General features: G+C 39.3%; 1 protein-coding gene across 1 annotated transcript in view; it reads right to left on the reverse strand.

Annotated features, from left to right (window-relative positions):
* Positions 1-19,273, reverse strand: part of Bank1 (B cell scaffold protein with ankyrin repeats 1) — a 224,171-nt gene that overhangs the window by 16,237 nt on the left and 188,661 nt on the right. The window contains 1 exon segment of the mRNA XM_038311587.1: positions 12,091-12,159. Coding sequence (XP_038167515.1) covers positions 12,091-12,159 — 69 coding nt within the window.

The following is a 19,273-nucleotide window of genomic DNA, read 5'->3' on the forward strand; positions in this document are numbered from 1 at the left end:
TGTATGGTTTCCTTGCATCTAAATCATCTCCATGGCCAGTCATTCTGGTTTCCTGGAGGGACTTCCTTCCCTTTTCAGAAGTTTATTGCCCCGGAACTAACAAGATGTCAACAGATTCTACACTCTAAATCTTCCTGCAGGGATGACAGAACACGGAATCCCTGGAGAAATGGAGAGTGCAAGCCAGTCAGCCGGCTAGCTGGTTGAGCAGCAAGAAGCACAAAGAGCTGGTGAGATCTTGCTTTTTCTACCCCTCGCTATATGTATAGGCTTCCACAGAAATTCAGCTCCTGAGATGCAGGGGCCTGTGGCATCTACGTGCCATCCTGCCAGAGCAGGAGTACAGCATTGTTATTAAAAGCTATACCATTCAGCCATCACCATACTTCTGCCATCCTTTAGCCCAACCCAGAATCCATTTTTATCTCAACCCCTGCAGCTACATTTTCCGTGTTTGCAGAACGTATCTCCAGTTAACTATTCCTAAGAAAGTGTCAATTGCAATCTTGCTCCACATACAGATTTCACTGAACTAAAATACTTCATCTGGGGGTGTTGAGATGGCTTGTTAGGTAACAGTACCTACCAGCAAGTCTAGAAACACGAATCTGACCCTTGAGACCCATGTAAGGTAGAACAGAAAGGACTACACAAAGTTGTTCTGTGACCACACATATACTGTGACTCCCTCACTCCTACACATACAATTTAATAAGGAACGGAATCTTTTTAACAATATTTATTTCAATGGCCCCATCTCATTTCAAATTCTTAACTTTTAAATTGTAAATAAGATGACCTCAGTGCAGAAAGAAATATGTTTTGGTCCTTTGCAATCCCATAAATAAAACAAAAAGATCAAAAAAATCTCCAATTTCAAGTTCTAAAAGTGAGACAAAAAAAAGCTTGTGGACAAACTAATTTTCAACAAACCTGCTTTTCCCTCTCATATGAAATATAATAAAGCACCTGGCTTGATCAATTATTATTAAGCATGACAAGCTCCAAAGAAAAACGATCTGGAAACTTTACTACCTTCTCGTTCAAGGCAGGCTCATTATTCTAAACGTAGGACCCGCAAACCTTGGCAATGCTGATAGGCTCTTTTATGGCATCAAGGTTAGCATTTAATGCAGGTTTAAGGGCAGGTGTTTCTTCTATCCAATTTTTCTGTTTCTGTTTACTTTTAGAAGACTTAGTATGACCTTTACATAACTTTCATCAAAAAGCTTTTGTCATGCTGCTAGCTGCATGCTTGAAACTGTTGTTGGTCAGTCACTGTAAAAGCCTCAGACAGATGAATGGCTTGGTTCCCTTTAATTTTTCTTTTTAGTATTTTTTCATTTGATTTGAATAATATCTACAAAAACAATAAGTAACCTATTACACTCAATCTTTTTAATCTGTAGAACAGGTCAGAAAGTGTTGCACTGAATTCCTGGTAGGGAGTGACTGACTAGAATGCTTCTTACTAAAACTTCGAAAAAGAAAGGACTTTAATAGGTCTTGTTGTTAGATAACAAGACCAATATTGAATATGAAATATATATTTGATAAATATCATGTCATTATAAAGAACATACTAAAAATTATGACAGCTTCATGCAAGGGCTTATTCTTTAATGTCAAGGACATACATGATAAAAACATACACACAGAAGAAAAGTATTAAAGGAAAAATTCATACATGTTCAAAGATGATTATTGGGAAGAGAGTATTTTCTTTCAATATACAGTTTTCTGTAATGATATTATATTGATTGTATAGTGAGGAAAATACTGTCCTTTGCCAATAGGCTTTCCCAATGGAGCACATACTATCCTGGTCCTTGAGGGGTATGCACAGCAGTTACCCCACATTGTAAAAACCATTCTGGTCCATTTTTACCTATTGTTTTCCTCTCCTGTTCCATTTCCCCCTTCCCCTTTCCCAACTATCTTCCCCCCCCATCTTTATCTCCTTCTCTCTTTTCCTTTCTTTCTTATGTGTGTGTGTTTACTGGGTACACATATGCATGTATGTACATACACCTATCCATATATGCATGGAAGTAAGAAGTCAAGGTCAAGTCTCTTCCTCAATTGCTTCTCCACCTTAATTTTTGAAGCAGTGTCTCTCACTGAGTCTAATCCACAATTTTCCATTTTGGATTAGACTGCCTGGTCAGCAAGCTCCAGGGATCTGCCTGTCTCTGTGCGCCTAGCATTGCCATCACAGATAAGCTTCTCTACCCAGCTTTTTACACGGTGCTAGGCATCCAAACTCAGATCCATGAGTGTACCACAAGCATGTTTCCTACTGAGTGATCTCCACAGGCCTTTCTTCTTTTCTCATGGTAAAAAGATTAAAACATGGTGCATACTACATTTTCACAGCATATTCATTTGTAACATTGCAAAGAACCCCCTGGTAATAATGGCTTAGCCAATGGCCAGATTACATGGCTGCTTTTTGTTAATGAGCTTGAGAACTGGTAGGCACCTAAACCAAGCTCCACATGATAAGCTGAGAGATACTTGGACTGTAGATTTATTTATAAACTCTAAACAAAAAACATCCACATCTTCTTAACTTGAGGGATGCATATGTATTTTTTATCACTTCATTTTGTTTGTTTAAGTCAAGTTTTCTCCTGTCACTTAAAGGATACCACAACACTAAGAACAGAGATGATTATCAAACAATAGTAGATGCCTCAGAAACAGACACTGTGCACGTCTTAATGCTCCTTCATTTTGAGTTTTCTTTCCTCTATCTTTTGCTTGATTCAGGATTACTCAGCTGTTCACTGTTCTTTCCTCTCAGTCTTACAGCCTAAGAATCTGATGTTGCTGTTCCCTGAAACACAGTTTTGAATGACTTCATTGAATCCCAGAGCCTATGTAGTCAATGATGTTTCTGTCCACTCTGCTCTTGGATGCTGTTTCTCCAGTGTTGGTACAATCAGATGTTATCAGAGTTGCTGTCCATGAGTCTCCTTGCCTGCACACTTATTTTGTTGTGACAGATTTTAAATGTGCATTTTTTTTACAGCTTTAATACTTTATTAAACAAGCATTTTTTAAATACTATCTTTCATAAAATTTGTTTCCAGGACAAGAAATATCATACAAAATTCTACCCTAATCCAAAATATCTTGGAAACCTGCTGTTGCCTCCTTGGTTAGCCTACACTATGTGGTAACCTTTAACCAAGATGGTGGTAAAGTCACATGATATTCATCTACTCCAATCCTAACAAAGATGGCTATGAGCCACATGGCTGCCTAAAGATGGTGGTGAAGTCACATGTTGTTTATGTTCCAAGATGCTGTCACACCATACAGTCCCTTTAAGATTACCTGTGCATGTATTTTAACTAGCAACCCTGTGTTATGAATGTGCATTTTTTAAGTATAAACATGTTTAAAGCTGTGGATCCTTTCTGCCACTCCCACTTCCTAGAAGGATTCTGTTACTCTCAGCAGCAGGGAAGTGCCTTCACTGTGGCACTTTTGACATTATTACATTGTTTAATTAAGTTTAAAAAAAACACCAAAATATCAACCATGAGAGTTTTGGTCATTTTTGTAGTGTTGACTGTCAACTTGAGAACATCCAGGAACACCTGGGAGACACATCTCCAGACTCTCTTGTGAGGGCTTTGTAGGGTATGTCTGCCTCTGATGATCCAATGAGAAATGATATTGATGGGGTTAATTGAGCTGGAAAATCTACCCTAAAAGTAGAGAACACCATTCCCTCAACTTGGGTCCTAGGCTTCTTTAAAAGCAAAGAGTAGCTGAACACAAGGATTCTCTGGTCTCTTTCTTTTTGTCTGTGGATGCAATGTGAACCACTGCTTGAAGCTTCTGCTGCCTTGACCTGCCCACAATGATGAGAACCCCAAAGTGAGAACCAAAGCTGCCTTTGTCAGGCAATGGAAAGTTTGCCTTAGCTAAGAAAGGTAACTAAGACAGCTTTTTTTCTTCCAAAAATATCTGGCATTGGTGGTGATTATCATAGCAAAATAAGATCTAATACGTTATCTTAGACATTGCATAAGAGCCTTTGATATTATACATGACAAGTGGCCTGTCTTTAATTTTCCTTAATAAATGGCTTTTAATTGTTCTTAATTATTCATCTCTATGAATTTAGAAATTTCTTGCATCTTGTTTATCCTCTGAAAAGCCAAAAAGTACTTAAACACATTTGAGATTTCATTAAATTTTTAAAGATTAAAATTGACATCCACAATCTAGCTTTCATTTTCAATTTTTATAATTTTATTAGCTTTCATCCATAGCTTTTACTATTTTGTAGTAGAATATCTAGTTTCTTTATTTCTTAATTCATAGTAAAAGATATTGACCATGAAGCTACTTTTGTTTATAAACAGATTTTGTATGGATGCTTTTTAAGTATTAAGTTGTATTCTAATCTTTTTCTATCTTGTATAAGCTTATGAATACAATTTTTATAATTATTTAAAATCCAAGTAAAAGAGAATTTGTTTATAAGAACCATTCCATGTAGAAATATCAATATATTAGTTATTTCACTAAGAAACACACAATAAACTTGGTTGATGAAATATATATACTGTTATTATTTGACATTTATTTTTTAAAATCTATTAAAAACTAAATAATACCTTCTCAAAATGTATGAAAATAAGTTTCTAGTTTCCTGCTGAGTTTAAGAACAACATAAACCGGGCTGGAGAGATGGCTCAGCCGTTAAAGACTAGGCTCACAACCAAAAATATAAGAACAACATAAATCTATTCACTACCAGCATTCTTCTTTCCAGAAAATGCTAGGTATTTTAGGAACATATTCATTTAAAATATTGAGAATTCAAGAACCCATATTCATCATTTTCAGATATTTATCTATATCTTGTCCAGAAAGTCTGAACTATTTTTTATAACTTAGCTTTAAGTAATTTTTTTCTTTAATATCCCTGAATGTTTCCAGTTATTATAAACAGAGAAATGGCTGTTTTCATCCTTTCTCTTTCCCATTCCTTTCTTTCTCTCTGATTTCTCAATTATATTTGCCATAGGCTTTTGTGAGTTTTCTTTAGAAACTAAACACACACACACACACATACATTCATATAGTACATGTGACAATCTTAATTGTCACCTTGATGCAACCTACAGTCACCTGGGTGGAGTCTCAATGAGGGACTGTCTAGATCAGATCGACCTGATAAGATGAACTGCCACCTTTGTGTTTGCTTTATAACGCACTATAAAATGTATGATGAATATTTCTCAAATACTCTGGGGCTGTTCTTCATTCCCGTAGTTTGAAGATTTGCTGTGGTGTGTTTAAGACTAGATAGTTTTGTTAGTGTTTCCCAGCTCATGGACAGTCCAGTCTATCTGAATGTCGTTCCTGTCATACCAACTAAGTCACTGTCCACGTCTTTTATTCTTCCTTAAAATAAGAATATCTCTCACGCACAAGCCAGGTCTTTGTTTCCATGCTCTCTTCTCGTCCTTATTGGGAACAAACCTTGTCCAGTATGTCCCCTATTAAACATTGGTGGTTTTGGGGGTCAGTCCCCTTTGCTGTGATGGGTATATATTTCGGTTTTCTATTCTGTATTTCTCGGGTTTTGCAATGCACACTGCCAGCACAGTCCATTCTAGGCAAAAACTCAAACTGAACAAAAAATTTTCAGGTGTAACTATAACAATGAAAAAATTGCCCTTTTGTGAGCAATATGACAAATGAAAATATAAGTTATACTGGAAAAGGCAGCTGAAGCCATTATTCTTTTATGGAGTACAAACGACCACATGTTGACAGTTTCCCCACTTCCTATTTAATATATCTAGAACTGGCAAGAACAGCGTGATGGAAACACCACAGGGCTCAAAAGTCTCTTTTCCCCACATAAGAGTAAGCCCTTCCATGCTTCCCTGGGTCTCCTGCTTAAAGACAACTTTATTATTTAACATTAATCAAAGTGCCCAGCACTGTGTACTCTGAGAACACATAAAAATATGTGCCCTGACTGAATCTTTTCCATGGGCATTCAAACCCCACCAAAAGTCAGGCCTGCAACGATGCTGTAGTTTGGCTGAGACCATGCCAGGGGTTCTAAAGCTATAAACCCATAGAAGGCAAGCACAAAGTCACTAAGCAATGTCTTAGTGATTGATTACTAAATACACCAAAATAATTCTCATTATCATGAAGACTCTTTCAGATTGAATTATGACTTTAAAGAAATGTATATCAAACATAAAAAAATCTACGTGGAAAGAATTACAATGTGAAAGTTGTATGTGGCAAATATATATGTAATTTTATATTTATATACCGGATATGAATAAGGTTTAGGCAACCAAAAATTGGAAGTTCTCGTGCTCATCTAAATCTCTCTGTGTGTGTGTGGGGGGGGTCTGCCCTAAACATTTGATTAGGACGGGCATACGCTTACCAACCTGCCCCTGTAAATTAACTGTGAGGCACACAGATTATGGTGAGAGTCATGATCAGGGAGGCTCTTTTTTAACGCTTCAGCTTATTGGTTGCTGTGTTCTTACTTGCAGTAAAACAGTAGTGGAGACAGAAAATGGAGTTGGTCTTGGCATGGAAAGAAAAATGCAACAGAAACAAGCCTAGGAAACATAGACAATCTGCAAGCTGAGAATATTATTTAACCTTGTGTCCATGTCTTTGAAGTAGTAGCCTCTCGATCATAGTCCATTTGCCTGATACCTACAAGCTTATTTAATAGGAATGCTTGTTGTTTGGCTTACACCCAAGGGTTGCAGAAACGCTCCTCTAGTGAGAACTTCACAAATGAATCGGTCCTTGGTGAGTGTGGTTAGCATAACTCTGACTTCAGAACCTCTGCAGGCTCTAAATATGCCAACAAGACCCAGTCCTCTGGTTTTGTGGCCACTATGAACACGCCTTTGGCTGCTCCCGGGGCTCAGGGAAGAAATGGAGTGGACCGGAAGCACTTTCTATCTGTGGCATCATTCTTTGGCATTTTTTTGATTTTGAAACCAAATTGGGAAAATTGACTTTAGAACTGCATTTTGATGAAAACTTTTACCTGCGACTCCCCAGTCCTTAGCACTTTCCCTTCATATTTTCTCAAGATGTAAAATCTGAGTCCAGGAATTCCTTTGAGTTCCCACAGAAATGGTGCCAATTAATTCTGGTTTTTTTTTTTTTTTTTTTTTTTTTTTTTTTTTTTTTTTTTTTTTTTTCTGTTCCTCAGGAAACTTCCTTGGCTCAGCAATAATGTAACTTCCTGGCAACCCTTTGGCAATCTTCAACTTAGAGATTCTGGAATGCTTTTGCTTTCCATGGGGGAAATAGTTGGCTCTTCTGTGTTCTCTTCCCTTCCAGTACACGTAGAAGAAATACATTATTTAACCCTTTCTTAGGGAGCCTTCTGGGTCCCCTAGAAAATCTTAACTTGTGAACATTTCACAACCCACCCCTCTTTATCCTCCACAGACATCATCATTGGAGAAGCATCTACTGTTTTTCTATGACCTGATGAGATCCCAGGACGGCTGAAGGATGCTCTGAGAATGGTAAGATGCAGTCCTTTGCCATAATGCCAAAACAGCTTCAAGAAGAATGGCTGGATGGTTTGAATGTGAAACGTTCCTCACAGGATCACACATTGCGTGCTTGCTCCTCAGGTGTGGGTGCTGTTTTAGGGGTGGGATTTCAATTTTACAAAGTACAGGAAATCTGGAAGGAGCAGGGCATTCTCTCTACTTCCTGGCAGCCATGATATGAACTGCTCTGCTCTCCCAATCATTACTACATGAAGGAGGGAGACCTCTGAAACCATGGACCGGATAAATCTGCCTCCCAGCTTGGTTGCTCAGACATTTTGTTACACTGAAGAAAATTCTTACTAACATAAACGCCCTCTAAGTACCCAGGATGTTTATGACGATCCTAATTATTTTTTGATCACGCTGAAAACTGATTTTCCTGGAGGTTACAGTCATCAGATTTTGAAAAAAACAAAACGAAAACTTCTTAAGATCTGATGTTCTTTTACTTTTAGAAGTAGCACAATATTTTGTTCTATTCTGGTAAATTCTTGATGTCTAAAAGTAAAGTAATATCCTACTGTGATTAATTTAAAATGCTACAAACAAGTTGGATCCAACAATCAAAACGAAAAAAAAATCAAATAACATATGACATTTTTTTAGTATCTGAGACTTCAGAGATGCCTTTAAAAACTTTGCTTTAATAAAAATTGACTTGTGAAGCAAAAGTTGTATATGACCAAGTGTATAAAATAATGCAATGGCTTATTATCATAAGGTTCATTGTAAAACGTCTTTCCTTCTGCCATTCTCTCTAGCTTTTTATCCCAGCATGGAAACTCTTTCTTTGTATACACCATGGAACGTAAATCAGTCCTTCTAGGTTCAAGGGAAACCCTCAGATCTTCTTAAACTACCTTCTGTGGGATAGACAGATGGCCAACTGACAGACAGATAGCCAACTGCTAAGAACAGGTGCTCCCCAGGCACCTTCCAGACTAAGCTTTTTTCTCCTGTGAAAGGAGAAATCCTGACATTTCCAGATCTCACCTTCAATGCTAACAGAACTGAATTTTAACCATGATATTTGAATAATTTATAATAAGAAATACTTAGGAATTTTTTTCTCTGAAAGAACTCAAGACACCCACCTCCTCTCTTTATTATTTATAAAACTTTGAGTTATGTGTGGGAGTCTAGATGGGAGTAATCAGTTTTGTTTAAATCTTTAAGAACTATTGGGCTCCTAAGTGTACTAAGACCTCTTCTGGAGTTTTACATTTATTTCCTGAGAGACATAAAGGCAAGGCAAAGGGACAACAAACAAGACTTTCAAAGGTCCCATGATCCATCCTTATGTTAGCTACCTTTTAATGACTAACAGATAGAAACAAATGGCAAGACACAAGGTTTATTTTCTGCTCAAGGTTGAGGAGGTATGGTCTATCATGGGAGGAAAGGCATGGTGGTTGAAGCATGGCTCAAGGCCATGAGGACACACGTATGTCATGATTTATTACAATAAATTCAGAAAACTGGGAAGTAGAGAAAGCTTAGTCTGGAAGTAGGGTTGTGTCCAATCATCAAAGGCTATATACCAACTTCCCTACCTCCATCAGCCAAGTTTTACAAGCTTTTCAAGTTTCTACAGTTTCCTCGAACAGCCCAATCAATTAGGGACCTGCGGGGAAACATTCTATATCCGCACGGTAACATTTGGCCCTAATTCCCTACTGGCTGGTAGCTATTGATGAACACAAATTGCAATCAATCCAAATTCAAAAGCTACACCAGTATGGATGGATACCGTTCACAATTACAATGTCTCTTCTGAGACTCAAGGCAAAGTCACAGATGTGAGCCTTTGTAAATGTCAAAGAACAAGTTGGATACCTCCAACAGACAATGGTGCTTGATTCCTAAAGGGAAGAGAGGGAGGACAGTAGGGAAGTCGTGAGCAAAGCGATACTGAAACCCAGGAGGGCAAACCTCAAACCTCACAGCTTCACATGGAGCTGCTGAGACCCACTCCTACTGATCAGTTGCTTTCAGCACACACCAGCTCTTATGTGACCTGGGTCCTCTTAGTGGCTGCAGGCTCTTTTGGAAGACATTCCACACTCCTTGTTCCTCTAGCACCCTTGGGTCTGCATTCCAACTTAGATTTCACAAATAGCTTTGTGTAGCCACACATAGCTTTCTTAGGGGTTCTACTATGGAGGTACTCAAACTCTCTTCCACAGTGTGTGACCTCAGGGCCTTTGTGGAACCTTAGTACAGACTTGTATAACTCGGACTCTTGCTTTCTACTGCCTGTCACACCATCAGCTCTAGGCAGATAATGCTGAGTTTTGCTTTTAGGTCAAGATGAATGCTGTCCCACTTAGATCATGGCTGTAGTTGCTAAGTGCATGTGTGACTGAATTTCCTTAGGAAGATACTTTCAAGGGAACCCATTTAAAGATATGAGATCCTATTCAGGATCTCAACCCCCCTTTTCAGGAGCTCTGTTAAAATGAATGTTTTAAAAAACTGGGTTTCAGTCTTATACGTGGAAGCCTTTGTTGTGTCTTGCCACGAAGGCATCACTTCTATTGTTCCAGTACAAAGTGTACATCTCCTCTTCAACTGTGCTCGTCATTTCCCCAAGCCTTTCTGTTCTGTTACTGTAAATACAGCTAAAGACACTGAATAAATAGGCAACAACCTACATGATGTTTGCCTCGAAATTTCCTTCACCAACCAACTTAGTTCATTACTTTTGAATTCAGGCTCACCCACATTTTCAGGACATGGGTAGCTGCTTTGCCAGAATGCTTCATGAGTTGAATATCCTCTAGCTCAATCACTTGCCTCTGTTTAAAACCTCACCAGCCTGGCCTTTTTTGTCTGTATTTCTATCAACTTTATGGTCTCTGTACTCCCACCAGGAAGTCTCATTAATCTCCCTGGGTAGCACTCCAGGGCTTCTCTAGCTTGCAGCCCTAAACTCCTCCACATTTTTCCTAGTTCCAAAGGCTTATGAAGTATATGGTCAGGTTTACTAGAGGCACACGACTTTCACTACCAACTTTCTTTATTAATTATTTTTCTTGTTTAAAATTGTTTGTTCATAGTTTCCTCATGGTGGGAAAAGCATGGATGGGTGCTGAGGCAGATGAGTTTGTGATTACAAGGCTTTGCAGTATAGTTCACCACATCTCAGAATACCAAGAGGTAGAGAGAGTTCGTGCCAAAGGTTGGGCTGGTTATGAACCTCAAAGCCCTCCCATACTATCTCTTTTCACTAGCCACGCCCCACTCTCTGTTGCCTCCATGTAGCAGCTGAAGACAAGTGTTGAAGCCCAGGAACTTGTGGGGAAGACTTTACATCTAAACCACGGCATGGCTAAATTAGCAAACTCATGCTTAAAAAAATGGAGAATTGCCCTTTAAAAAGAGTGGTATTTTGCATATAAATTTACAAGCAGTATGTCTAACTAGTTCATAGAAGAGTAGAGGTCACCTTCCTCATGTATTAGGTTCAAGTACCATGCATCCTAATCGTTAGAACAATCTAAGTACAACTTAGCTGCCATGAGAAATGCCACTTGAAGTGATGAGCGATAGTCATTAATCTAAGAATACACCTCTATTATGGGACCACTCACAGGATTTTAAGAGCAGGTCCACTGAGGTTCTATGCTGAATACTGTTCAGTGAGTGTTAAAAGTTGGTACATCCTGACCCTTGCCTCTCCAATGGCACAAAAGAAGATGCAGCCTATGGGGGATGCTGTGAAGTGATTTTATGGTTCTATTTCAATGTCTCTTTCTCAATAATTACCTGTTACCAGTTTCAAAGTGACATAATTTGGGACTGAAGTTATTTCAAAGGTACAACTGCATATGCTCATAGATTATCGAAGCCAGCTACGTAAGTCTTGTTGTCAACTGACTTATGTCGTTTTTCATTATTTGAACATTTATTCATTCTTGATTAATGAAAAAGAATTGTAATCAATAGACTGCTAGCATCTATCCTTGAGAAAGACCAATACCCAGTGAATACTGGAAGCAAAAATGTTCCACCTGTTCGAACAATGTGTGTGACTATAGTAGTCTGTAGCTCTACTCTGCATGATAAATTATTGTTCACAATGTGTTGAATCAAATGCTCAAGACAAGACTATATTGGGGAAATGGTTTAATTTTTGCTTGGCCGTCATAGCCCATTCACCCAATTTTACTTGGGTAAAAATACCTGAGCTATTCTACTGGAGGCACCACTTCACATATCTGATGCACATTATGGAATCTGTCTTACTTCTCCTCCCTGGTGCACTGATAGCATCGCCACAGGCAATATGACGAGGGGCATTTTCTGCTTTTGCTAATTAAATTGATTACATTGCATTGATTTCATTATGGCTGAGCTGTCTTGCAATAAGATACAAACTTCAAAGCAAAATCAATCAAACTCAGTTGTTTATATTTGACCTATGAGACTTTATGCATATTCCCAACATTCCTTCAAATCTTATTTAGATTATTAAATAGATTGAATTTAACAACAATACCTGGCTTCTTGGGGAGACTGTAGAACTTATCATCATCAGATTGTCTTCTGGCTGCCTTTTGTTGGAACACTATGAAAATAAATACATAAAATTTATTAGACAAAGGCTTTAGGAATATGAAATACACCATGAAAGCAGAATGCAATGTATCATTTTCCTTAGTAACAATATCTGAATTGTATTCATTTCTGAGTATAAGGATTATTAAAATTGTAATCTCCTCATTTGTACAGTTAATCAGTAATTTTGGGAAGCTTTTTCTTCAGACAGAGCCCTGTGGTACTGATGGAATGCTTCCCTACACTGCTTAACTCCGGCCAAGTCCCTTTTGACATCAGGTGGAGATAAAACCTTGATTTGGTTACAAGCGATAAATGCTAAATTCACATAAAGGATCCATTTGCATAGAAACTACCCAAACTGGCACGTGGGCGATAAGCAAGGCCAATTATTGTTTCTTCTTCAAGTGGAGCAAACCCTGCTGTGCTCCACAGATGTAATAATAAAACAGGCGCTTTACTCTTGCGCCATCCACCCAGACCTCAGACCTATTAAAGCAGCTTGTTTGAATTACTTCATTATCTGAAAAGTGCTTTGTTCTCATTTATTATTTCTCACATGAAATTCTGGGAATTAAGTCAGCATTACTCACCCTATTTTGCAGATGAAAGGTAAAATCAGCATTTTATATTTATTAAGCACCCACAAAGTTCTGGGTACTTTCTGGTATTTGCTAATGAAATAGACCAGATCTTTTACTGTTCCACTTTTGGAAAATGAGCATCCGGAGTTACATTTATTTTTTTATGGGCACTCTGAATTATGGGGTTTGGGAACTCGAAGAGGCCTGGGAGATTTAGTCCAGCCTCCTATGTTTATAGATGAGGAAGTAAGCAGCTTGTAAAAGGGCTAAGTGAAGTTTGAAAAGATCCCCGAGTTGTTAGCTGAGAGATGATTTAGACCCTTAAGCCTTGGCCTTCAGTTTGTTGCTTCCCCTTACGGTGATGCCTCGTCTCCCACTTAATAACTATTCCCTTTTAAAGTTAGAGAGGGAGGCTGGGAGGAGTTCCAGGAGCATGGCTGCCCTCTTGTTCTTCTGGTATCTCAGCAAGATCTTCCTATAAAATGGAACTGAGGCACACGGGGACAAGGAGACAACTGCAGGGCAATCACCCACTGTGACCTGGGGAGACACCTCTCTGATTGCCATGGAGTTCTGCCGTGGCTCTACTTGTTAGTTAAAGCACATTACTATCAAAGTCATATATGGAAATAACCAGGAACAGACAGACACACACACACACACACATACACACACACACACACACACACATTGAGACAGGGTTTTTCTGTGTCACAGCCCTAGCTAGCCATCCTGGAACTAGCTCTTGTAGACCAGGCTGGCCTTGAACTCCCAGAGATCCGCCTGCCTCTGCCTCCTGAGTGCTGGGATTAAAGGCGGTGCACCACCACTGCCCAGTTTAAGAACACATATTTTTAAAACAAATGTTCCAAATCAAATCAACATTTATTAAACAAATTTTTAGATAAAGTTAAAAGATTATTCCTCTCCATGTCCTCTGGAGAAGAGAATATACTTTCCAATATGATGCATTTGAGAAAAATTATACATATAAAGTAACATCTCGGGTTGAGAATCAGTTTTTTTTTTTTTTTGTACGTTCTGGGTTTGTGGCATTTTTTCCCAAATGAAGTACTCTGAGGCATATATGGCAGGTGACTACATACTTGAGGATGTTAGATTATTTTTCCAAGCCATACTTGGTGTTTTCATCAGCTAGTTCTTCAGTTTCGATTAAATACAGTAACAGGCAGCCGGTGTTTTCACTAATGTTGTTAAGATGTAGCGGAGAGTGTCTATGGCTGAAAAATGGTAGCCAGTATCATTAATATGGGAAATGACTTGAACCCAACAGCAAATGCAGCAAGAATCTCTCCAACTAAGCAGCATAGTACCTGTGAGTTTCATGGATCTGGCTGAGGTTTGGAACTGCGGAGCATTTGAAAGCAGACTTCTCTTTTCAGCTTTCTTGGTATGAATTTGATACCAATCGGATTGACCCTGGATATGTTATGGGAATCCTTCTGCTGGCAGCACATCTGGCCTATGTCACACGGAGTCAATGCTGTCCTACAGTCATTCTGCATTAGTGTGATTTCTCTAGGTCTGCATCAGGGTGAGCCTAGAGCAGAGGCTCCACTGGGATGGATGGGTGGTGGACTGAGGATGTGCAGATAACGGGGCTGTAGGTGGAGGGTAGGCATAGGTTACAGGACTAAGGTCCCCTTAATATCTCATCTGCCTTAGAGTTCCTTAGCTCACCTGCTGCTGCTCCCATGCTTCCCCCCCCCACTGACTGATGCCTTTACATACTTATGAAATGCTTCCCCCTCTTCCACTTACTGATGCCATTACATGCTTATGAATATCCAGACTTAGCAAAGAGTCTTCTCATTGCTTTTAAAGTTCAGAGGCATTTTTCATATATAGAATAGCCACAAGGAAAGACCTATTATTTGCGATCAGAAGGCTTAGACTAAGAGAAAAACCAGAAAGTTAAACTATAGACCAGTAATATACATAAATATATAAAAATATATATCTTTACTGGTTTTATACACACACACACACAATTTTAACCCTGTGTTTGAATTCTTGAATAACACTGTCTCAACTACATTGTACCTGCCCAATGCAATTATGACATGCCAATTTGACTAACCTTTATACAGTGAAATCTTATTTTTCTCTTTCTACCTACAATTAGAATTTAAAAGACAAAAGATGAATGCAGTATTTACCTTGTCGTTACTTTTAAACAAAAAAGTCAATAGAGGATAAAACAAAAACAAGTTTTTGAGGTTTAAAATAATCCTAAAAAATACAAATATGTCCCAAATGACACCATCATTTATTTTGAATATTGGTAAAAATGACTTCTGTAAAGGTTTCTGCAGAATATAAATGACATTGAATGAAAAAATTAGCATAGTATTAAATATTCAAAAATGTTAAAGCAGAAGTAGCAGAGGAGGAAAGGGTGAAATGGAACAAGTTCTCTTGCACAATTTGTCTTTCCAGGCTGTTCAGCAGGAACAAACCTTGTGTCAGCCTCATTTAGAGTCTCCTGAGAGTTTAAGAACTCACCCGGAGTGCCCCTTTCTGGAAAACTGGAAGAAGTTCCCTCAGCGTTATGGTCTAAGTGGCTAAGCTTATGTCATTCAACGAAGAAGTAAGTACAAGTCATAAATCCATGATGCCCTGTGCCCATTGCAGGTGGGGGATGGAAGCCTTGCACATCTGCACTGCGTCCTGACCTTGCAGGGCAGGGGATGAGCTCCTAGACAGTCTGTCCTTAGACTGCCAGCCACACAGCCCAGAGCTGTATAAACAAGGTCCTGGGGGGTGCACAGGTATATCAGAGTTCCCAAACCTTCGTGCTTTTCCCTGTGCTCATTCAGACAGAGGTCAAACATGCTGTTAGTACATGCTGATGAGAGAGGAGGGGGAAGGCAAGATTTCAAACTCAGTCCCCGCAGTTTCCCTACTGTGTGCTACGTGAAGGCTACTCAGGAAAAGGCAGAAGAGGGAAAATAAAAAAGGACCAACAGCCCACCCTTTTCTGTCGGTGTCAACTGAGGGTGAGAAAAGCTGCTGTAACACCCTGGGTGGTCCAGAGACTCATCTAAAGATTAGGAAAGAAACAGAGCCTCTACAAGAGAGTGCAAACACTCTGATAGCTCAAGCCATTTAGTCGTGCTGATGTTAGTTCCACCTCATTATCTGGGACGCTTAATCAGCACAGGTCAGCCCTTCAGAACAGGAATGTGACCATGGCTATTTCACCTGGCAGGAGCATGCAGACCCATGCAGATGGAAACGATGCTCAGGTGTGCAAGGAAAAGGTACACATGGTCGTGAATGGTGGTACATCTTCCTTTGGAGATTGGCAGAGATAGATAGATAGATAGATAGATAGATAGATAGATAGATAGATAGATAGATAGAAAGCAAAGAATGACCTGAAGGTAAATGGTGGAGAGACTGAAACACAAGGATGGTATTTGTAGATGCTTAACTCCTTTAAGAAAAAAAAAATCCATTTTCTTTTCTGTTTGTAACAGAGATTTGAGCTTGATTGGTAGATTAGTATGAAAATCCTCTTTCTGCACAGAAAAATCTCACAATCAAATTTTCCTCCACCTTTAAGCAACTTAATTGGGGAGGAGATAGAAAACAAACTTTTTATTTGAACATTTATTTTAGTTTATACAAACAAGAATGTTTCTACTCTAAAAATGCTTCCTATCTAGAAAGCTGGTAGGTTCTGGAAGAGGATGGGTTGTTTTGTGGAACTGACAGCTTGAGGTCATCGCAATGAGTTTATTACCTAAGGCTCCATGCATCCCTGGGTAGGCATTCCTCTTCCGGTTACCAGGGAGTCAACACATATGGAACACCTGCTGCTTGCCCAGCAGTATGTTGACATTTTTCTGGTCAGTTAGAAAATATTATGAATAGATATTAAGTGAGTGATAACCTAATTATTTTTTTCTTTCATTTCAAAGAAAAATGGCATAGGTGGTATGGAAGCTATTGGAAGCCTTTAAAACTATTAGAAGTTTACCTTTTGGTTTATTTTCTGTGATTGTCCAAATGGAATTCTCTGTTCTTCATCCCTCTGTGTCAGGAAATGCTTTCATACTAGAGACCAGTGGAGTCATGGTTTTGTTTCATTGTATTTCAAAGGATCTGGCCTTCTAAAGTCTAATTTTATATTCCATTTGGTTATGCAAACTTTGAACAACCATTAGATATTACATATGCTTATAGAGTTCACCCTATGGGTATTGGAAACTTCCAAAGTCAGGGCTGTGTCCCTTGGTTCTAGTTGTTTTCAACATTGGTAGCAGATGAATATCGTTGGAAAGCATGCAGTCTAATATATACGCATGAGACTAGGTAAGGGGAGAAGCAGACAGCAGGCACTGATAGGGAAAGAGAGGTGGCTTTGCCTTGTGTCTGTAGAATAACTTCAACCATCATCTGAACCGTTCTTTGGGTACTGCTCCAAGTCAACCACAGAGCCTGTGCAGATTCCACTCTCATGGAAACCCAGAAAAGCAGGTATTATAAGTAAGTTACAAAGACAAATTTAAAAAGATGAATTTGAGGTTGTGCAGCTTTCACCAAGTTACAGGGCACTGAGTGCATGGTGACATCGAGTTCAGTCCTGTCTCTCTTCAGGGAGGTCATGAATTACTGAAAAATTTCTTTCACGGGGGATGCTTCATATGTGACAGCTCCTTAGAGTCTCTCATTCTTCTCTAGTAACGTGTCTCTCTCTCTCTCTCTCTCTCTCTCTCTCTCTCTCTCTCTCTCTCTCTCTCTCTCTCTCTCTCTGTGTGTGTGTGTGTGTGTGTGCATGAAGAGGGGGTGTCTTTGTGGGCAGCTGTTAAATGACCATTACCTAAAGATTTCAAATGTTTCCTCTGGCTTAAAAATGGCAAGCATGTGGATCTGAGTTTGCCAACCTCGAAACTATCGACATTCTATACTGCAAAGGCTTAGACTGTAGTTGTAGAAGACTGATTGTTAAATTGTGGGATGGTCATCAGGTATCTCTGAGCTCTACCTCCTCGGTACCTCTAGCACTATCCTACTTGTGAAAATCAAAATCTCTCTAGACATTGCTAAGTAACGTCTGGGAGTCATTAAGAATTACTACCACAGGTCAGTTAACCTTCTTACCACAGACACGTTCAACAGAGTTTAGCAACATCTTAAGGAAAAAAACACGAAGTTGTGGAACGATGGGCAAAAAAAACCAATGGCGTGAGGATGCTTTCTTTCATTTTGCGCACAAATGCAAATGTGTAATGTCCGTTCACACCAATGTGATTTTTGCCCCCTTTATATGACCAAGGAGTTGAACCCTTGGAAGATGAGGGCAATACGTTTTTTTTTCTTCATATCCCTGTGCTAAGAGATGGCCTGGAAAGTCCTCCCTGGTTTCACTCGGTGTCGCTGTGAACGAGCCAGGAGACTGTGGACTGTGGTGTTCTGCTCTCAGGACAAGAGAAACAATTCATTAAACACGGGTTACACAGCATTGCTTGTGTTCACTGAACAGCAATACTCAGTCATAATGATGGCTCTTTTGTAGACCAGCACCCTTTCACAGAAAGTACTTCGCCCAGAAAGACAAGGACCCTAGGCTTATAAATAGAAGGATGACTATGCCACTCTGTTCTGAGAGCACCCATGACATGCATATGGTGCCCTGAAACTGAATGCTTTGGATAAGGTCACCTAGGCAGAGAATGGGCTGCAAGGCTCTGACCATAAGAGCTACTTTAACCCACTTGAATTTATTTCTTTACCAAGGAAGGCAGAAGGTCTTCTACTCTGTCACATGTACAACCGTGGGAATTAATTTTCCCAAGAGTTTTCACCAAGTACTCTCCCTACCCCCAATTCATTGTATGTAATCAGTTTCAGGAACAAGCGAACTGCAAGTGGAAATTTTAGGAGAGCAGCAGAGTTGTACTTGACATTTTAGGGTCTTGTTAGCTGAGACGCCCTCAAGAAGGTCATAAATGCAATGTTGTGTCACTGCAAAATGCCAAGGATACCCCAGGAGCAATTGCAAATTGAAAGGGGAATTGTATTCTGTCCCAGATCAGCCACATGGACTTGATCCTGTCTTTGTTCCATTAATTCTATGAGAGGAAAATAAAAAATGATTCACTGATGCTAAAACCTTTCCCTAATAGGAGTTCACATCTGTGCACGATCTAAGATGGAATTCTATTACCAGTCTGTCTATGCCATACTAACTACCATATTCTTTCCTTGATTTGTTTTAAAACAGAGTAAAGAATCCAAGTATCTGGCAAAAAATGACTTTGATATACTAATTCTAATGCAGAGAAGGGTTCCATATTTTTCTTTGGTTCTGTTATAGTCAGAAGTCAAGGAAAATAGATAAGAAGAAAGTACAGCATCTGACACAAAGGAGAATCTGTGATCCGCTGAGGTACCTTAGCTTTGGCTGCCACCCAGGATATCAATAGCAGGGAATTCCTTTGAGCTCTTATTCACGTGGCAGTCCTGCGCGGTTCACATGGCCAGTCTAACTTCAGATAAGGGAGCTGACGC

This window comes from Arvicola amphibius, chromosome 14, assembly GCF_903992535.2.
Source record: "Arvicola amphibius chromosome 14, mArvAmp1.2, whole genome shotgun sequence".
NCBI lineage: Eukaryota > Metazoa > Chordata > Mammalia > Rodentia > Cricetidae > Arvicola > Arvicola amphibius.